Source organism: Artemia franciscana, chromosome 10, assembly GCF_032884065.1.
Source record: "Artemia franciscana chromosome 10, ASM3288406v1, whole genome shotgun sequence".
NCBI classification, from domain to species: domain Eukaryota; kingdom Metazoa; phylum Arthropoda; class Branchiopoda; order Anostraca; family Artemiidae; genus Artemia; species Artemia franciscana.
The window spans coordinates 48727204-48747193 of record NC_088872.1 but is presented as its reverse complement, the minus strand read 5'-3'; the positions used below and the strand labels follow the sequence as shown (position 1 = coordinate 48747193).

Genomic DNA, 19990 nt, shown 5'->3' with positions numbered 1-19990 from the left:
GATTGCTTAATTGTTAGTACCAACAAAGAAAAATACAATGAGAGATTTTGGTTTGAGACTAATGGGGCCAACTCACCAAAAGTAAGAATAAGAGGGAAAAGATTTTCTCTATTTTCTTAAAGAAGGTACAAAAAAGGCATTTTTCAGATCGTTGGTGGGAGGTGATCGACTGCTCCCAAATTGGAGCCCCTGTTTGGGACTGGACTATCCCACTCTAAATTTGAGGCAGGGGCTTACTCAAGGATAGAAGTGCCCGTTTAGCAAAAATACAGGATGAATTCCAGAGGACAACTGTAAATATTTAATCTATTTACAATAATTTGCGTTTCAAAACACCAGAAAATAAAATGTTTGGCCAATTCTATATACTACAAGTAAAGAAAGAACTAAAATATTAACAACCTTCAAATATTGTAAACAATATAAAGAGCAGAACTCTGCAGTTATGAGACATTTTAGAATAAGGGTAATAACAGAATATATAATGATTTAAAAGTCATTTTTTCAATTTCTTTTACTGAAAATACAAAAAAGCAGATAAAATATTTAAGGGGGATCCGATCCCCTCCGAAATTGGAACCTGTTTAGGGTGCCAATTATCAATTCAATAATTGATTGTTTGATAGCATTTGTGTTTTAAAGTGCCAAATAATAAAAATATAAAAAATGGCCCATTTAGAAAAACCAAAATGTTTGGATAAAGGAATTATTTCCTAGATTTATTTTAGGATAAAGGTAAACAGATAATAATAATTAATGATTCTCGGTTTTTGAAACTCACCCATAGTAAACAGTTCATCCTATTTCTAGAATTTACCATAATTTTTTCCTCCAAAAATTATCTTTTTTGATCATTAAGCAGTTCCTACTGCTGAATTTTTGGAAACAAATTGATTATTTTCTTGAGTAAATAAATGTTACATTCTTACATTTTGTGAAAAAAACCTCCAGTTTATTTCCCACTAGCAAGAGAAATATGACTGTAGTAGCACAGGAGATTGAAGATCAGCAGAGAAAAAAAGGATTTCCTAGGGTTCAAGTCTGGGCCACAATGATGGGCAACAGGCTTACAGATTGGTCAACAGAGACACCTATTTGAAGCCCTAAGGGCCACCAGTGGTTATGGAGGAACTCTACTTTTATATTTTTGAGAGAAATACACACACCTCAAACTCTTCAAACGAAAGATTTGGATATTTAGCACCCTTCACATGGATGGTTCTCAGAACAACGAAAAATCTAAAAATATTGGTAACTATATTAAGAAAATAAGGAATAGGTGCGGGAGGGGAGGGGGTACTTCCACTGGTAAAAACTTCCGCTGGAAAACTTCTTCATAGCTAACTTATCTACTATGGGTTGCCTCCCCGTAGTAGTATCCGTAGTAGTAGGTATCCAGGACCATTGTTTTTCATGAGGCCAAAATAATTTCAACGATTTAAAGAATATGAAAATTGGAACATGGAATGTTACGACGTTAAAAATAACTATCGTATCGACATTTTGACTGACGAATTTAGACGATTCGAACTGGACTTACTAGAAGTCTCAGAAACTCATATCCCAAGGGTAGGAAACATGAAACTAGGCAATACAAATTGGTTTACTCAGGCAGGAAGGATGGGGTACATAGACAAGGAGTAGGGCTCATGATGAATAAGGAAGCTGCTAAATCTTGTTTAGGCTGTGATGGTATTAATAAATAGAGTACTAATCGCTCATTTTATGACTAAAAAATTCAGGGTATCAATTATATTAGTATATACCCATGTAGAAGCGACTAATGGAGATACTAGTGACTGAGATACATTTTACTTACAGTTACAGGAGCAAATAGACAGGGTCCCAGGTAGAAATATGGTGTTTTTATTAGGAGATTTAACTCTACATCGATAGAAACAGGGATAGATGGTATCTTAGCTGGGGTAAATTTGAAGTAGGAAAAGAAAACAGTAATGACGGACAGTTGCAATTTTGTAGGTATAAAAATCTAGTTATAACTAATACGGTGTTTGGTCATAAAATGGCCCATAAATTAAGATGGCAACCATGTGATGGTAAGACAGCAAACCTTATTGATTATATTATTGTGAATCAAAGACTGGCAGGATCAATACAAGATACAAGGGTATATAGGAGTGCTGTTATTGATGTTAAAAGTAAAGATCACCATCTAGTAGCGTCTAGGGTTAATTTAAAGCTGAAATTTCGGAAGGCTAACAACTTCCCATGAAATTACGGTGTTGGTATATTCCAGGATGAGAATTTGAGAGACACTTTCCAGAAACAGTTCAATACTAAACTGGAGAGTTTGAAATTTGACTGGAAGATAGATCGAATAATTTTGGGGAATAATATGTGAACAATTTGTGAATATGACCTTAGGAGGGGATAAAAAATGTGAAGTGGAGGTCATGAGTAAAATTGCCGAGGTTCTGTAAGAAACAGCTAGACGGCCTAATAATAAAATATTCTACTGGCATGTTAATAAATTGTGAGGGAGTATTCAATCCCACCCTGTTCAAGTTAAAGATAGAAACGGGGCCACAACTAGTGATAAGGAAAGAATTAAAGAGAGATGGGCAGAACATTTTGAGAATGTGCTAAGCTGCGATAGAGTTGCAGGAAAAGATATAGAAGAAAATGAAAAAGTTTGTGATACCTTAGATGTGAAGGAAGATTTGTTTTGTGAGGAAGAATTTGCGACAGTACTAAAAGGATTAAAAAAATAATAAGGCTCCAGGCGCTGATAGTGTGGTAAGTGCGTTTCTTAAATATGAGGGCTCTGAGGTTAGCAATAAGTTACTGAAGATTATTAACATGATTTTTGAAAAAGAGGAAGTACCTAACGATTTTAAGAAAACCTTGATTAAACCACTGTATAAGAAAGGTGATAAGAATGAGTGTGGTAATTATCGAGGCATTAATCTGGTCTCTGTTGGTAGAAAATTGCTTAGTAATATAGTATTTTTTAGACTGAGAGATGCTGTAGACAAAGTTTAAGAGAAGAACAGTGCGGTTTTAGAAAAGGCAGAGGACGTGTCGACCAAATTTTCACTCTTAGGTTAATAATTGAGAAGTCCCTTTGTTGTCAAACACCTTTGGTCCTCAGTTTTATTGATTATGAGCAAGCTTTCGATTCTGTTGATAGAAGAGCGTTAGCAAAGGTCTTATCCTTATATAGTATACCAGAAAAATACATTCAAGTGATTAGTGTTATGTACGAGAATAACACTCTGTGTTTAAGGTAGAAAATGAGGTTAGCAACTGGTTTCGCATTACAACATGAGTTAAACAGGGTTGTGTTCTATCCCCCTTTATATGGATCATTTTGATGGATTTTGTCTTAAAAACATAGCAAAGGCAATGGGAGACCATGGAATCAAATGGGGAGGAAAAACTGTCCTGGACTTAGATTATGTTTATGAGTTAAGCATCCTAGATGCACGTGGAAGCAAAATGAATGAACTTTTAGAAGTTTTGCGAGTTCAGAGTGCTAGAATAGGTTTGAAAATAAATGTTAAGAAGATTAAGTCACTAAGGCTAGGAATAAGTGAAGATGGAAAAGTGACGTTGGGTGACGAAAAGATTGATCAGGTGGACAGGTTCACTTACCTTGGTAGTATTATTAGTAAAGACGTTAAGAGTAGTGAAGATGTTGAAAGTAGAATAGCCATGGGTCAAATTGTTTTTTCACAGTTAAAAAAAAAGTACAGAAGAATAGGAAGATAAGTCTGCAAACCAAGATTAGAATATTGGAAGGTATAGTGATGACAGTGGTCAAATATGGCTCTGAAGCTTGGGCGCTGCGAAAAGCGGATAAAGATTTGCTAGATGTTTTCCAGAGAAATTGCTTACGGATTGTTCTAAGTACGCAGCTGACTGACCGTATTTCAAACAGTAGGCTGCACGAAAAGTGGGGTCAAATCCCACTTTATAGGGTTATAATGAAAGAAAGGTTGAGATGGCTAGGGCATGTTCTGCGGATGAAGGATGACAGATTACCAAAGATTGTCCTTTTCGGCCAACCCTCTAGGGCTAATGAGAAAGCAGGTCATCTGCGATTGGGGTAAGAGGATGTCATAAAGAAAGATTTAAGGGAAATGGGAACTTCCTCGGAGGGTGTAAAGAGGGAGGCCTCAAATAGATTGGGATGGAGGAGCGTGCGTAGCTGTGTTGGCCTTAGGTGGCTTGGTGCTGTGGTGAGTTGTTAGTAGTAGTACTAGTAAAAACTAAGCGTGAAAATGCGCAGCGTCTATTTGATTTTACGAACAAATGTGTTTTTAAAAGTGCCTTTGAGTTGGGGATTGCCAACATTTTTCCAGGTCTGTGCCCCTTTAAACCATAGGACTGACTCCTGTCACCGGCTCCTAGAATAAAAAGATTAAAGTAAAGGAATATGTATTTTACACTAAACATTCTTGAACAATTAATAATTTTTGGATGTCAATGAGTATTCAAAAAAAGAAGAATAACAAATGCAATTTTTTCTCGACAGTCAGTGAATATAAATGAAAATGAGCAGGGGCGTAATTTGCTATGATTGAAAGAAGGGAACTACCCACTTCGAACACCAGTTTGCCCCCCCCCCCCGCTGGAATGTAGTTTTTTCAAAAAAATTGTAAAAAGTTATATAAGCCTACATAATTCAAGCATCTATAGACATGGGTCACTTTTTATTTTAATATATATTTGCCTTTATGATATTATATGGCTCATTTTTCATTTTTTCCCGTTATTTTATAGAATCAAATAGAATAGAAAAAAAGGATTAAATCAAACAACGAAAAAATCAGAAGACGAATAGGATTAAATCAACAATTGTTATACTTTGATACAAAGAAAGGGATGAATGAGCTGGAAAAACGATTTGTGCGTGAAGGAGGTGCTGCTAATCTGTCAGTGTTCTTCGACCTAGTACTTCGATGTTTCACTAAAACTGGTGGTAGTATCGATCTGTGTTTATCACTTCTGAGAAGATATTGGCCAAATTCAAGGACCAAACTGAGAGGACGCTCTTGGAGAGAGGGAATTTGTAAAGTAGATAATGCTGACTTATATTCAGTAAAAGCATCGCACAATATTACTTTGACTGCTCTTTTTTGTATTGACTCAAGCTGGTCACTTAGGGAAATAGTATTATTGACTTGTGGGCCCAATACGGGACATGCATACTCTAAAATTGGTCGGATGTAAGTGAGATAGGCTATCCTTAGTTGTGCCACTGAGAAACCAAATTGACGCATTAGTATAAGTGTCCGCATCGCACTATTTGCCTATTTGATAATTGTATCGACATGAAGGCTGAAAGAGCAGTCGATGCTAAACTTGACACCAAGCACTACTGCCGAAGATTCACTAGGGTAAGGAGGAGGAGGGCACACAAAGTCTCTCTTCAGGGGATTAAAGCAAAGGATTTTAGTCTTTCCTTCGTTGATTTAGAGGCTGTTCGCAGTACATTCATCTTTAAAGTTGTTGATTATTTCGTTACAGAATTGGGGAACAGCCCCAGACTTCTCAACAATGTACTTCAGCTGACTGACAAGTCGTCTACATACTTAAATCTTTCTTCATAGCCGGAAAGGATGAAGTTTATCACTACCAAAAACAGTAGACTAGCGAGCTTAGTACCTTGTGGGGCTCCGCATGTAAGCTCGACCCATTCGGAGTCGGTATCTCCTGGGAAAAGACTGTAAACGCACTGATAGCGGGCTTGTAAAAAATTGATCACTAAAAGTACAATATGTTTAAGCGCACCCATGCGTAGATTTGTGATAGCAACGGAATGGCGAATAAGATGAAAAGCCTTTCGGTAGTCTACGAGGAGAAGGTCGACTATAGGACTTCCTCGGTCGAGCCACTCGACAATGAGATGGTACATCCGTACTAAATAAACAGCTGTGCTGCTGCCTCTTAAGCATCCATAATGATACGGGTCTAGATGTGCAGAGACCTGTGACATAAGTTTGCGGTAAATAAACGTTTCTGCCACTTTAGAAAGGTTCGGAGTTATTGATATAGGCCGGAGTTGACCACAAGATTTTGGAAACCTTACTTTTGGAATAACGCGGATATATGCTCTTTTCCAAGCACTAGGGAATACTTGCTGACGGAAACATTGGTATAGAAGAGTGGCTTAGCAAGAAAAATGGCGAATTCGCGTCACAACTTTACTGGAAGCTCACCTGGGTAGGACGCACAGTTCGCTTTTAGTCTTAGGAGTTCCTTATAAACAGTGAATTCAGACTTCACATACGTCATCAATCTCTGCACCAGCAATGATAGTATCAATTTCTGATTTGTTGATTGATGGAAATGTGGTACAAATGTCAGCAAAAAAAGAATTGATTTCATTAGCTGAGGCCAAGGTACCGTTCTCTTTGAGAAGCCTTAGAGCTCTGAGTGTTGTCTTACCGGTAAGTCTTTTTACTAAGGAATGCCATTTGTGGGGGTCTATTGTGAGTAAGGGAGTAATTTTATCCCTCGCATACTGCCTCTTGGCGCGCTTGTTCAGTTTAACAATATGATTACGCAACTTGGCTTCTTGATTTGGGAAAATTCGCTGCAACTCAACCCCCCCCCCCCTCGGAGGATTTTGACGAAGTTATGCCACTGAAAATGATTTGGATAATGTCCAATTCGTTACCGTTTTAAAGCCCCCACAGACACTTCACCTGTAATTCTGTAGCTCAGGTTGAACTTTGTCCAACAACCATATTATATTTTCGAAACTTGTTGTGAATTTATTTTGTAGAAATGAATTTTCTAGTTTTGCATTTACTTTTCATTTTTTGAGTTTGTATTTCTTTTTTAAGAATGGTATTTCTTGTTTTTGCATTTCTTTTTTCTTTATTGCGTTTGTATTTTTTTACATTTTGCAATTTCCATCTACCATATTATATTTTTGAAGCTTGTTTGGCATTTATTTTTCAAGAATTGTAGTTTTTACTTTTGTATTTCTTGTTTTCTTCTCCGGTATTTCTTGTTTTTGCATTTCTTTTCCTTTTTCGCGTTTACATTTCAATACATTTTGAAATATCTATCTACCATATTATATTTTTTAAACTTGTTTTGCATTATTTTTTTTTTAATTATATTTTCCCCCATTCTTTTTTCTTTTTCTGCATTTCTTGTTTTTGCATTTCTATTTTCTGTTTCTCGCTTGCATTTCTTTACATTTTGCAATATCCACCTAAAATATAATATTTTTTAAACTTGATTTACCTTTCTTTTTAAGAATTGTAAGCATTTTTTTTTCAGCATTTCTTGTTTCGTATTGCTTTTAACGACAAAAATACGCCAGAAACATTCAAGAATTTGTTTTCAGCATGTTTAGATAATTTTCTAAGAAAAAACCTTAGCAACAATATAATTTTGGCGAAATAAATTGATGGATGGATAGATCTGAAAATTAAAAAAGCAATCAAAAACGTATTTTTTCTCCCCGGTAGAATTTTGAAAATGTCCTTTGGTTTTAGATAAAATATATAGAAATGAAGCCAGATTATTTAGCTACACGCTCAAATATCAAAAAGTTAAAGCACCAAGGACGGTGGATATAAAAACTCTGTTTGAATTGGATAAGTGGATATTTCTGCAACCATATATGCTTCAAATAAAGCTAAGTTACTGACTCAATAAAGGCCTCCATATGCAGCTATGTTAAAGCAACCAAGTTAAAGCACCAAGGACAGTGGAAATAAAAACTCTGTTTGAATTGGATAAGCGGATATTTCTACAACCATATATGCTTCAAATAAAGCTAAGTTACTGACACAATAAAGGCCTCCATATGCAGCTATGTTAAAGCACTAAGGACAGTGGAAATAAAAACTCTGTTTGAATTGGATAAGCGGATATTTCTGCAAGCATATATGCTTCAAACAAAGCTAAGTTACTGACTCAATAAAGGCCTCCATATGCAGCTATGTTAAAGCAACCAAGTTAAAGCACCAAGGACAGTGGAAATAAAAACTGTTTGAATTGGATAAGCGGATATTTCTGCAACCATATATGCTTCAAATAAAGCTAAGTTACTGACACAATAAAGGCCTCCATATGCAGCTATGTTAAAGCACTAAGGACAGTGGAAATAAAAACTCTGTTTGAATTGGATAAGCGGATATTTCTACAAGCATATATGCTTCAAACAAAGCTAAGTTACTGACTCAATAAAGGCCTCCATATGCAGCTATGTTAAAGCAACCAAGTTAAAGCACCAAGGACAGTGGAAATAAAAACTCTGTTTGAATTGGATAGGCGGATATTTCTGCAAGGATATGTGTTTCAAATAAAGCTAAGTTACTGACTCAATATAGGCCTCCATATGCAGCTATGTTAAAGCAACCAAGTTAAAGCACCAAGGACAGTGGAAATAAAAACTCTGTTTGAATTGGATAGGCGGATATTTCTGCAAGCATATGTGCTTCAAATAAAGCTAAGTTACTGACTCAATAAAGGCCTCCATATGCAGCTATGTTAAAGCAACCAAGTTAAAGCACCAAGGACAGTGGAAATAAAAACTCTGTTTGAATTGGATAGGCGGATATTTCTGCAAGCATATGTGTTTCAAATAAAGCTAAGTTACTGACTCAATAAAGGCCTCCATATGCAGCTATGTTAAAGCAACCAAGTTAAAGCACCAAGGAAAGTGGAAATAAAAACTGTTTGAATTGGATAAGCGGATATTTCTGCAACCATATATGCTTCAAATAAAGCTAAGTTACTGACACAATAAAGGCCTCCATATGCAGCTATGTTAAAGCACTAAGGACAGTGGAAATAAAAATTATGTTTGAATTGGATAAGCGGATATTTCTGCAAGCATATATGCTTCAAACAAAGCTAAGTTACTGACTCAATAAAGGCCTCCATATGCAGCTATGTTAAAGCAACATATATGCTTCAAATAAAGCTAAGTTACTGACACAATAAAGGCCTCCATATGCAGCTATGTTAAAGCACTAAGGACAGTGGAAATAAAAACTCTGTTTGAATTGGATAAGCGGATATTTCTACAAGCATATATGCTTCAAACAAAGCTAAGTTACTGACTCAATAAAGGCCTCCATATGCAGCTATGTTAAAGCAACCAAGTTAAAGCACCAAGGACAGTGGAAATAAAAACTCTGTTTGAATTGGATAGGCGGATATTTCTGCAAGCATATGTGCTTCAAATAAAGCTAAGTTACTGACTCAATAAAGGCCTCCATATGCAGCTATGTCAAAGCAACCAAGTTAAAGCACCAAGGACAGTGGAAATAAAAACTCTGTTTGAATTGGATAGGCGGATATTTCTGCAAGCATATGTGTTTCAAATAAAGCTAAGTTACTGACTCAATAAAGGCCTCCATATGCAGCTATGTCAAAGCAACCAAGTTAAAGCACCAAGGACAGTGGAAATAAAAACTCTGTTTGAATTGGATAGGCGGATATTTCTGCAAGCATATGTGTTTCAAATAAAGCTAAGTTACTGACTCAATAAAGGCCTTCATATGCAGCTATGTTAAAGCAACCAAGTTAAAGCACCAAGGAAAGTGGAAATAAAAACTGTTTGAATTGGATAAGCGGATATTTCTGCAACCATATATGCTTCAAATAAAGCTAAGTTACTGACACAATAAAGGCCTCCATATGCAGCTATGTTAAAGCACTAAGGACAGTGGAAATAAAAATTATGTTTGAATTGGATAAGCGGATATTTCTGCAAGCATATATGCTTCAAACAAAGCTAAGTTACTGACTCAATAAAGGCCTCCATATGCAGCTATGTTAAAGCAACCAAGTTAAAGCACCAAGGACAGTGGAAATAAAAACTCTGTTTGAATTGGATAGGCGGATATTTCTGGAAGCATATGTGCTTCAAATAAAGCTAAGTTACTGACTCAATAAAGGCCTCAATATGCAGCTATGTTAAAGCAACCAAGTTAAAGCACCAAGGACAATGGAAATAAAAACTCTGTTTGAATTGGATAGGCGGATATTTCTGCAAGCATATGTGCTTCAAATAAAGCTAAGTTACTGACTCAATAAAGGCCTCCATATGCAGCTATGTTAAAGCAACCAAGTTAAAGCACCAAGGACAGTGGAAATAAAAACTGTTTGAATTGGATAAGCGGATATTTCTGCAACCATATATGCTTCAAATAAAGCTAAGTTACTGACACAATAAAGGCCTCCATATGCAGCTATGTTAAAGCACTAAGGACAGTGGAAATAAAAACTCTGTTTGAATTGGATAAGCGGATATTTCTGCAAGCATATATGCTTCAAACAAAGCTAAGTTACTGACTCAATAAAGGCCTCCATATGCAGCTATGTTAAAGCAACCAAGTTAAAGCACCAAGGACAGTGGAAATAAAAACTCTGTTTGAATTGGATAGGCGGATATTTCTGCAAGCATATGTGCTTCAAATAAAGCTAAGTTACTGACTCAATAAAGGCCTCCATATGCAGCTATGTTAAAGCAACCAAGTTAAAGCACAAAGGACAGTGGAAATAAAAACTGTTTGAATTGGATAAGCGGATATTTCTGCAACCATATATGCTTCAAATAAAGCTAAGTTACTGACACAATAAAGGCCTCCATATGCAGCTATGTTAAAGCACTAAGGACAGTGGAAATAAAAACTCTGTTTGAATTGGATAAGCGGATATTTCTGCAACCATATATGCTTCAAATAAAGCTAAGTTACTGACTCAATAAAGGCCTCCATATGCAGCTATGTTAAAGCAACCAAGTTAAAGCACCAAGGACAGTGGAAATAAAAACTATGTTTGAATTGGATAGGCGGATATTTCTGCAAGCATATGTGCTTCAAATAAAGCTAAGTTACTGACTCAATAAAGGCCTCCATATGCAGCTATGTTAAAGCACTAAGGACAGTGGAAATAAAAACTCTGTTTGAATTGGATAAGCGGATATTTCTGCAACCATATATGCTTCAAATAAAGCTAATTTACTGACTCAATAATGGCCTCCATAAGCAGCTATGCAGCTGATGTCAAAGCAGGCGTTAAACTCAAAAGGAGAAAAATGGATAAAAAATCAACACAACATAAGCTAAAAAAACACTGCATCAAACAGCTCAAAAAGGTGTAGTTGTCTTTTCTAATAAATAGGTTCTAACTATTGGAAATTTTACGAACGAAATTGCTGTGAAGGTCAACTAGTCAGTTTCGGCTATTTAATTTCACAGTTTAATGTGGCAACACTGGCCAAGTGATACAGTTCTAAAAGGTTTAAAACCCTGAAACAACAAAGAGAAGAATTTCACAGCATTCATTCATAAACAGCCGAAAGATGGGTCCAGGCTGCAAAACATGTTTTATTAGATGTCCTCGATGCTTTAAACGAGAGAAAAAATATGAATGTAGGCGCGTTTAAAGCTCTGTTTTCCCTTATCTAAGAAACTTGGGAAATGTTTTATATCCTAATTTGCATCGGCCCCAACGACATACAGAGCCTATTATACGACATAAGATTTATCTCAGTTTTTATTCACTGTTTTTTATCATGGTTATATCTCTGCATGTTAATTAATATTTTTGTATTTGATCGTAGCCCTAGTTTCGTTTATTTTTATTGTTCTTTCCATTGAATAATCTTCTGTTTTTTACTATATTATCCCCATAAGCCTCGTTTATCTCCTATTTTTACCATTCACTACCGAAAGAGCCTGTCGGAAAACGAGCACGAAAAAGAACAAAATACGTAGCGTATTCTGTTTTATGAGGACAAGGGAAAAATAGTTTGCTCATTCTTAAAATATAGGCCCCTTTCCCTCCCTCACATGCAAAAAAAGAAAACTTCTTGAGATTCCCGAGTCAATCCTCCCACTGTGAGACAAAACACCATAATACATGCATATAATTCTTCACCTTTCAAGAACTTACGGCAGGCGTGCTACTATGCCTGGGTCAAGAATTTTGAAGTGCCAAAACCCATCAAGACTAGAGTTTATTTCTCACATGAGCCTGAATGATAGTAATCCCTTGAAAAAATCCATTATATTTGAGGTGTTTCCACTTTTGAGTTTATGACGGCTTATATTTACCAAGCTGCGATGTTCTGGTTTACTGTGTTTGGCTGTACTGCTTGTCCTAAATGGTGGGATGGGTAAGAAAGGTCAATACCTCATTCAAGTGCTTACCTGTCCAAATTACTAAAGTTGAAAAAAGTTTTTTTTATCAAATAATTACTTTATATATATATATATATATATATATATATATATATATATATATATATATATATATATATATATATATATATATATATATATATATATATATACAGTTTGGGACGGGAGTCAGTGGCGTGACTCTGTAAGCTTAGTCAGAGTCGACCCAGCTTTAAATGGGTACCTGGAGAAATCTGGGGAAGGTAAACAGGAAGGGTGTGCGAAAGCACAGGATGGTTGGCCCCCAACCCCCCATTGCACTTCCTGGCTGAAGGGCCAAGAAACGGAGATCAGCACCACCGCTAGGGACTGTAAAGTCTAATGCCGTATCCTTTACCTTTACCTTTTATATATATATATATATATATATATATATATATATATATATATATATATATATATATATATATATATATATATATATATATATATATATATATATAATGCTATAATGAGATATAATATTTGCCTTTAGAAAAAATGATAAAAAACCATGCTTTCGTTTGAGCATCCCAATACCAACCGACTGATTTCTTATCTCGTTTCCGGAGAAAAATATGTCATTCGCTCCGTAGGATCTATTCTATAGCATCACACAAGGCCGTATCCAGGGGGAGTACGAAGTTTGGCCCCCCCCACAAAAATATGACTCATAAAAACACAGCAATTATGCATACAAACAAATTTTTGATGCGACTTCAGAATTTTTTGTGTACCCCCCCCAAAAAAAAAATCCCGGATACTCTATTGGCATCACATACGGTTTTCGGATTAGTTACTGGGTACTTCTAACCAACACTATCACCTATATATAGGAGACAAAACTTAGACAATTAAGCAGCTCACCTGTAAATGAGATCACAAACAGGCGACGGCCATACACCATATTTCTCTAATTGAAGTTTGCTAGTTCTATAAGCACAAGGACCAAGCCACGCAATGGGCACTGCATTCTTTTCCACCCAGCAAGAAATATTTCGTAACGAACTATAGAGTAGCTGAAAGTGAAAAAAAAGTCGAATCATAAATGCCACACAATCTTATATTTTTGCCACGCGATCAGTTTTACCAGATTTTTTTTTCATGCTGTAATTAGGAGACAATTCTTCAGGCCATTTGGCCAATTTTTTGAAACCCTATCTATTTTTTTTCTTACAAAGATAACTGCCCAAAAAAAATATTGTTTGCTTGTAAGAAAAAAAATAAATTGTTTTTTGCTTTTTTGTTATAAAACAGATTTGAAAAAGCAGACCTCTATTAGTTCAGTGTCTTAAAAGATTTAAGTGATCCAGTTCCCTTTCAACCTCTAAAAGACACTGTCCCTACTCACAAATTTGAATATTCGTCTCATCTTGTTATTTTACTTTATTTTTTTTTCTTTTTACGCTAAATATTCTAAAAGCTTTAACTTAAAACTTATCTTTAGTTTGTTGCATATTTATATTCATGTCAAGTATAGGTGTTTTTGAAGGTTCAATTTTTACTTTTATTTAGAAGTTTTTCTTGAATAGCTTTTATATTTTATTTTAATGTCAATTCATTTTTCAACTGACGTATTTTTACTCCTTCCAAATATATGGAATATTTTTATGCATTTTAAGCCTTTCTTTTACTTAAAGGAAAAAATGTTTTGCAATTTATATTTTATGGGAATTTAAATATGTAATCTAAATTTCAAACGACTCGGAGTTCTTGCGCAATATTTTTTTTTGATATTCTCTTGTTAAGTCTAGGAATTTAATGTTTCAGACTTTTTTTTAGATATTATGTTTTTCATTTTTCAAAGAGCGTCATATAAACAAAAATGGATTTTAAGAAATTCAAGTCCTCACACTTAAACTCAAAGATATAGGCACGTTGTACCTTTCTTGATTCAAGATACCATCTCAGCAATATTTTAAGTTAAAGAATCAAAACACACAAACAATATAAGGACATACACAAAAAACACAATAAACAAACAAAAATCATAAAATAAATGAGGTAAGTCTTCCAGGCTTAGGACAATATGCACTGCATAATCTATATAACGCGTTATATTCTTATTTAACTATTAAACTATTGGATATTTGGAAGGAGAAGGCGGCCTGATCTAATCATATTCCAAACCGATTTTCTGCTTCAGTTTTAATAGTAGTTAAAACGTCCTGATTGTTATTGGAATAACAATGAAATACCAAATTTACCAAAGCCCAAATTTACAAAATTCTGACAAATTTATCGAATTTACCAAAATGCCAAATTTATCTAAGACTAAAAAAAGTAAAATAATAGCTATTACAGGGTAGATTTGAGGGTTCTTGAAAGTTTAGATTCTTGAAAGTTTCCTCTCTGATTTGTTGCCATAGAGAAAGCATACATAATAGGCTGTATCATGTATTTACACAACACTTAAATTGAAAAATATGGGCGCTTTGTACCTTTTTTGATTCAAGATACTGTCTCAGCAAAGTTTTAAGTTAAAAGAATACAAAAAAAACTTACAGACATGCACAAAATCACACGCAAAAAAAAATTAAATAATATACGTCTTCTAGGCTTATGAAGAAAGGAGTATAATTTGGTTGTTGTTGGGAGGCGAGTCATTGATTACTATTTGTGTTACTAAGTTGTGTGTGCTATCAAATATTAGATTATAAGATCTGATTTGGTTTATAGTAATACATTAATTTAAAAAACTTTTCCACAAAACAAGTTTCTCGAAGAAAAGTAAAGAGCTCCATTAAGCCAAGAATGAGCAAAAATGAAGTCACTAATCTTCCAAGCGTAAAACTACCACAAATCATTATCTATAAACAAATGAAACACACAAAAAAAAACCCCAGAAATTACAATAAATAGCCAAGTCAAACTCAAAATGAGCAAAATTAACAGAGTAGGGCTGATAACCCCCAAGCCTTCTCAAAACCAGAACACAATTTGCGCTTTACTGGAAAAAAACAGCAAAAAACAAATGACCGTGGATTGTCAGTTTAGTTGGCATATACTGATATTTATTCCTTAAAAGTTTTGATAATTTTTATTTATGAAAGTATGAAGTGTGAAAGCATTCCAAACATATTTTGTATATGTTATCATATTTTCCTCTCAATGCTCTTAGCCCTATGAGTAGTATCAATAGAAAGTAATAGTAGCAGTAAATGCCTCAGTACCAGTGGTATTAGCAGTAGCGCGCACATATTGCCTTTTGGTGACATGATCTTCCCCTTTAAGTATTCTCTGAAAGTATCAACTTAATAACCAAATCAACGCTTCAGATACGTTATTTTGACAATGTGCATGCGCATAGCGTCTTTTGATTTAGTTCAAGTTTCCCCTCAATACTGTAAATGGAGTAGTGTGGCAGTAGTAGTTTGTAGTAGTACTGATAGCATGCAAATTTTGACTTTTTGATCACCTCCCTTTTCATTTCCTGAATTTCCAAATTAATATACTCAGTTATTCCCGTGTTGTACCATTTTGACAATCCGTATACACATAGCGTGTTTTGATTTATTTCAACCCTCCCCTCAACATTCTCGGAAAGGCTCACCTGAATACCCTTCATCTCCTAGGAAAGTAAAGTTCAAACATGCACACGTTTCTCAATAACATATACTATGTGTAAACAATGAACGAATTGCCTAACTTACAGTCCTTGTCCCGAGGACTGTGGGGAGGTTAACATTCCCAATACTGGACCTTTCATGCTGAGTGAAGTAGCTCTCTTAAAATTTCAATCGGATATATTTTGGGGAATGATCGGATTGGGGAGGGGGGGGGCTGAGATCCCTCGATTCAATTTTGACTCTTAAAAGTTAACTCTTAATTATGTTTTAAATGTTTTGACTTTAATAAATAAAACACATTATTTAAACTTTGAGGAATAAATATCAGTATATGTATACTAAACTGACAATCCACAACCATTTTTTTCAGTAAAGGGCAAATTATGTTCTGATCTTGAGAAGGTATGAGGGTCGCCAAAGACTTAATTTCCAGACCTTTCAACTACGCTGAACAAAATGGTTATCTCAAAATTTTGATTTGTGGTGTTTTGAAAACTGATGGGCGGGGGGGGGGGGCTTGTTGCCCTTCAATAACTTTTGACCAATAAAAACGGCACTAGCCCTTTCAATATCCAATGGAATGAGCCTTTTCTGAAGTTTCTACGACAAAAAATGGCCATCTCAAAATTTTTTTCAGATACATTTAAAAAAAACAGGTTTGGGGGGGTGTTATCCACCCTCCAATAATTTTCAATTTTAAAAAGAACACTAGAACTTCTGATTACCAATCCAATGAGCGCCCTCCGAAGTTTGTACCAACACCCTTTCAATGTATATACCTTATATGCCCCCAGGGCATAACTTACAACCCTTGCCTTGGGGGCTATGTGGGGGGAGGGGATTTTCATTTTCACAGACATAATTTTCGGACCTTTCAATTACGTTGAACAAAATGGATATCTCAAATTTTGATTGGACGTACTCTGGAAAATGGTGGGCGTAGGAGGGGGGTTAGTTACCATCCAATCACTTTCGACAGTTAAAAAGGGCAATACCCCTTTCAATTCCCAATCGAAAGAGCATTTTCGAAGCTTCTATGACAACAAATGGCCATTTCAAAGCTTCTATCAGATACATTTCGGGAAAATACGAGGTATGGGGGTGGTATCCACTCTACCATCCACCTAATCTCAAAAACCTCAGATTACCAATCCAATAAACCCCTTCCGTAGTTTATCCAATCACCCTTTCTATATAAGCCTTATCTGCTCCAAGGGCATAACTTACAACCCTTGCCCTCGGGCTGTAGGGGGGACATCATCCTCAAATACATAGTTTCCAGTCCTTTCAACTATGTTGAACAAAATGGCCATCTAAAAATTTTGATTTGATGTATTTGGGGAAATGGTGGGCACGGGAAGGGTGTTAGTTGCCCTCCAATCACTTTCGACTATTAAAAAGGGCACTAGCTCTTCTAATTTTCAATCGAATGAGCCCTTTTCGATGTTCCTACGACAAATCCTTCGATACGAAGTGCCCTTGTCTAAAACCAAAAAAAAAAAATAAATACATTGTGCCCACATTGCTCTTTACTTAGGCAGCGTCATGGCGATGCCTATGAAACCTTATATGCCCCCATCCTCAAAGACATTATTTATGGACCTTCCAGTAACGTTTAAAAAAAATAGATATCTCAAATTTTGGTTGTATATTTTTGGGAATTGATGGGCGTGAGGGGGTTTTGTTGCCCTTCAATCGATTTCGACCAACAAAAGGGCACTAGCCCTTTCGATTTTCAATCAAATACACTTTTTTTTGAAGTTTCAACGACAACAAATGACCATCTCAAAATTTGTATCAGATGTATTTAGGGAAAATGCGAGGTTTGGGGCGGGGGTATCCACCCTTTGACCACTTTCAATCTTAAAAAGAACAGAACTTCTGATTACCAATCAAATGAGGCCCCTCCAAAGCTTGTACTATCACCCATTCTATATAAGCCTTATATGCCCCAAGGGCACAACTCACAATCCTTGTCGTGATGGCTCTGAAGGTGGGGTTGCTATCCTCAAAGATAGAATTTCTGGACCTCATAACTACGTTGAACAAAATGGCTAACTCAAAATTTTGACTGGATGTGTTTGGAGAAATGGTGGGCGTCGGGGGGGGGTTCAGTTGCCCTCCAATCACTCTCGACTGTTATAAAGGGCACTAGCCCTTTCAACTTCCAAACGAATGAACTCTTTTTGAAGTTTTTACGACAATAATTGGCCATCTCAAAATTTCTATTAGATGCACTTTAGGAAAGTACAAGGTGTGGGGGGGGGTATCCTCCGATTACTCTCAATATTAAACAGGGCACTAGACCTTCTGATCACCAATCCAATGAGCCCTCTCCGAATTTTACACAATCATCCTTTCGATATATACCTTATATGCCTCCAGGGCATAACTTAAAACCCTTGCCCATTGAGCTGTGGGAGATTTGTCATCATTAAAGACATAATTTACAGATCTTTCAATTACGTTGAACAACATAGCTATCTCAAAATTTTTTATCGGATGAGTTTGGGGAAATGATGAGCGTGAGAGGAGGGGTTAGTTGCCCTCCAGTCACTTTTGACTTTTAAAAAGGGCACCTAGCCATTTCAATCCACAATCGAATGAGCCTTCTTGAAGTTTCTACGACAACAAATAGTCATCTCAAACTTTCTATCAGATGTATTTTGGGAAAATACAAGGTACAGGGGGGGGGGGTATCCCCCCTCCCATCACTCTGAATCTCAATAAGAACACTAAATTTTCTGATTAGCAATCCAATGAGCCCCTTCCGAAGTTTATACGGTGACCCTTTCTATATAAACCTTATATGCCCCCAGGGCCTAACTTACAACCCTTGCCCAGGGGGCTTTGGTGGAGGGGGGGGGGGTGCCATCCTCAAAGAAACAATTTCAACTCCTTTCAACTACGTTGTACAAAATGGTAATCTCAAAATTTTGATTTAATGTGTTTGGGAAAATGGAAGGCGTGGGAGGGGGGTAATCTCCCTCATGATTTAGCTACTTTATGATTTAGTTATTTATCTTGTGACACATTGTGAGTCTTATCTAAGAATTGTGATCTTGTGCGTGTGTTAAAGAATATACCTCTGACTCTATTTACATATACATTATTCATGCATATTTCACTTATTCAAGCAAAACTATCAAACAGCGCGACATTTATTTTATCTAAAATTTATCTAAACATATTTGTGAAAATAACTACCTGTATTCCATGGTCTGTTAAGAATTTAGGTGAAAAACTAATTGAAGAGATCCCTTCTGGACTTTGACTTATTATTATCTTGCCGCCATTTGAAACAAACCAATCCGGAACATTGATGCACGGCGAATAGGACAGTGAGTCCGAAATTTGAGGTAGCTAAAAACAGAAAATATTTGAAACAAATCAATCAGGAACGTTGATTCACGCGAATAGGAGAGGGAGTCTGAAATTAAAGGTAGCTCAAAACGGAGAATATTTGAAACAAATCAATCAGGAACGTTGATGCACGCGAATAGGACAGGGAGTCCGAAATTTGAGGCAGCTAAAAACAGAAAATATTTGAAACAAATCAATCAGGAACGTTGATGCACGCGAATAGGACAGGGAGTCTGAAATTAAAGGTAGCTAAAAACGTAGAATATTTGAAACATACCAATCAGGAACATTTATGCACGGCAAATAGGACAGGAAGTACGAAATTTGAGGTAGCTAAAAACAGAAAATATTTGAAACAAATCAATCAGGAACGTTGATTCACGCGAATAGGAGAGGGAGTCTGAAATTAAAGGTAGCTCAAAACGGAGAATATTTGAAACAAATCAATCAGGAACGTTGATGCACGCGAATAGGACAGGGAGTCCGAAATTTGAGGCAGCTAAAAACAGAAAATATTTGAAACAAATCAATCAGGAACGTTGATGCACGCGAATAGGACAGGGAGTCTGAAATTAAAGGTAGCTAAAAACGGAGAATATTTGAAACATACCAATCAGGAACATTTATGCACGGCAAATAGGACAGGAAGTACGAAATTTGAGATAACTAAAAACAGAGAATATTTGAAACAAACCAATCAGAAACATTGATATACGGCAAATAGAACAGAGACTTCGAAATTTAAAGTAGATAAAGAAAGAAGATAGGATTTAGGAGGGAGAACGTTATATATGAATTTTTTCTTCTTTTTTCTTTTTATTCTCTTGACCAGAAGAGAAACAACAGTTTGTGAGGACACTCCTGTTAAGGAGGAAACAACATCAAAAGAGTTTGAAA

At 35.9% G+C, this 19990-nt stretch overlaps 1 protein-coding gene across 4 annotated transcripts in view; it reads right to left on the bottom strand.

Moving 5' to 3' along the window:
* Positions 1-19990, bottom strand: part of LOC136032299 (pre-mRNA-processing factor 39-like) — a 180412-nt gene that overhangs the window by 30759 nt on the left and 129663 nt on the right. For 2 of the 4 annotated variants that reach the window (XM_065712581.1, XM_065712582.1), the window contains 2 exons: positions 18938-19093; positions 13029-13180 (listed from right to left, as the gene is read on the bottom strand). In XM_065712581.1, the coding sequence (XP_065568653.1) occupies positions 13029-13180; positions 18938-19093 (308 nt within the window). Of the gene's footprint in view, positions 1-13028; positions 13181-18937; positions 19094-19327; positions 19427-19990 lie in introns of those variants that run through there. The other 2 variants (XM_065712583.1, XM_065712584.1) reach the window with 2 other exon arrangements.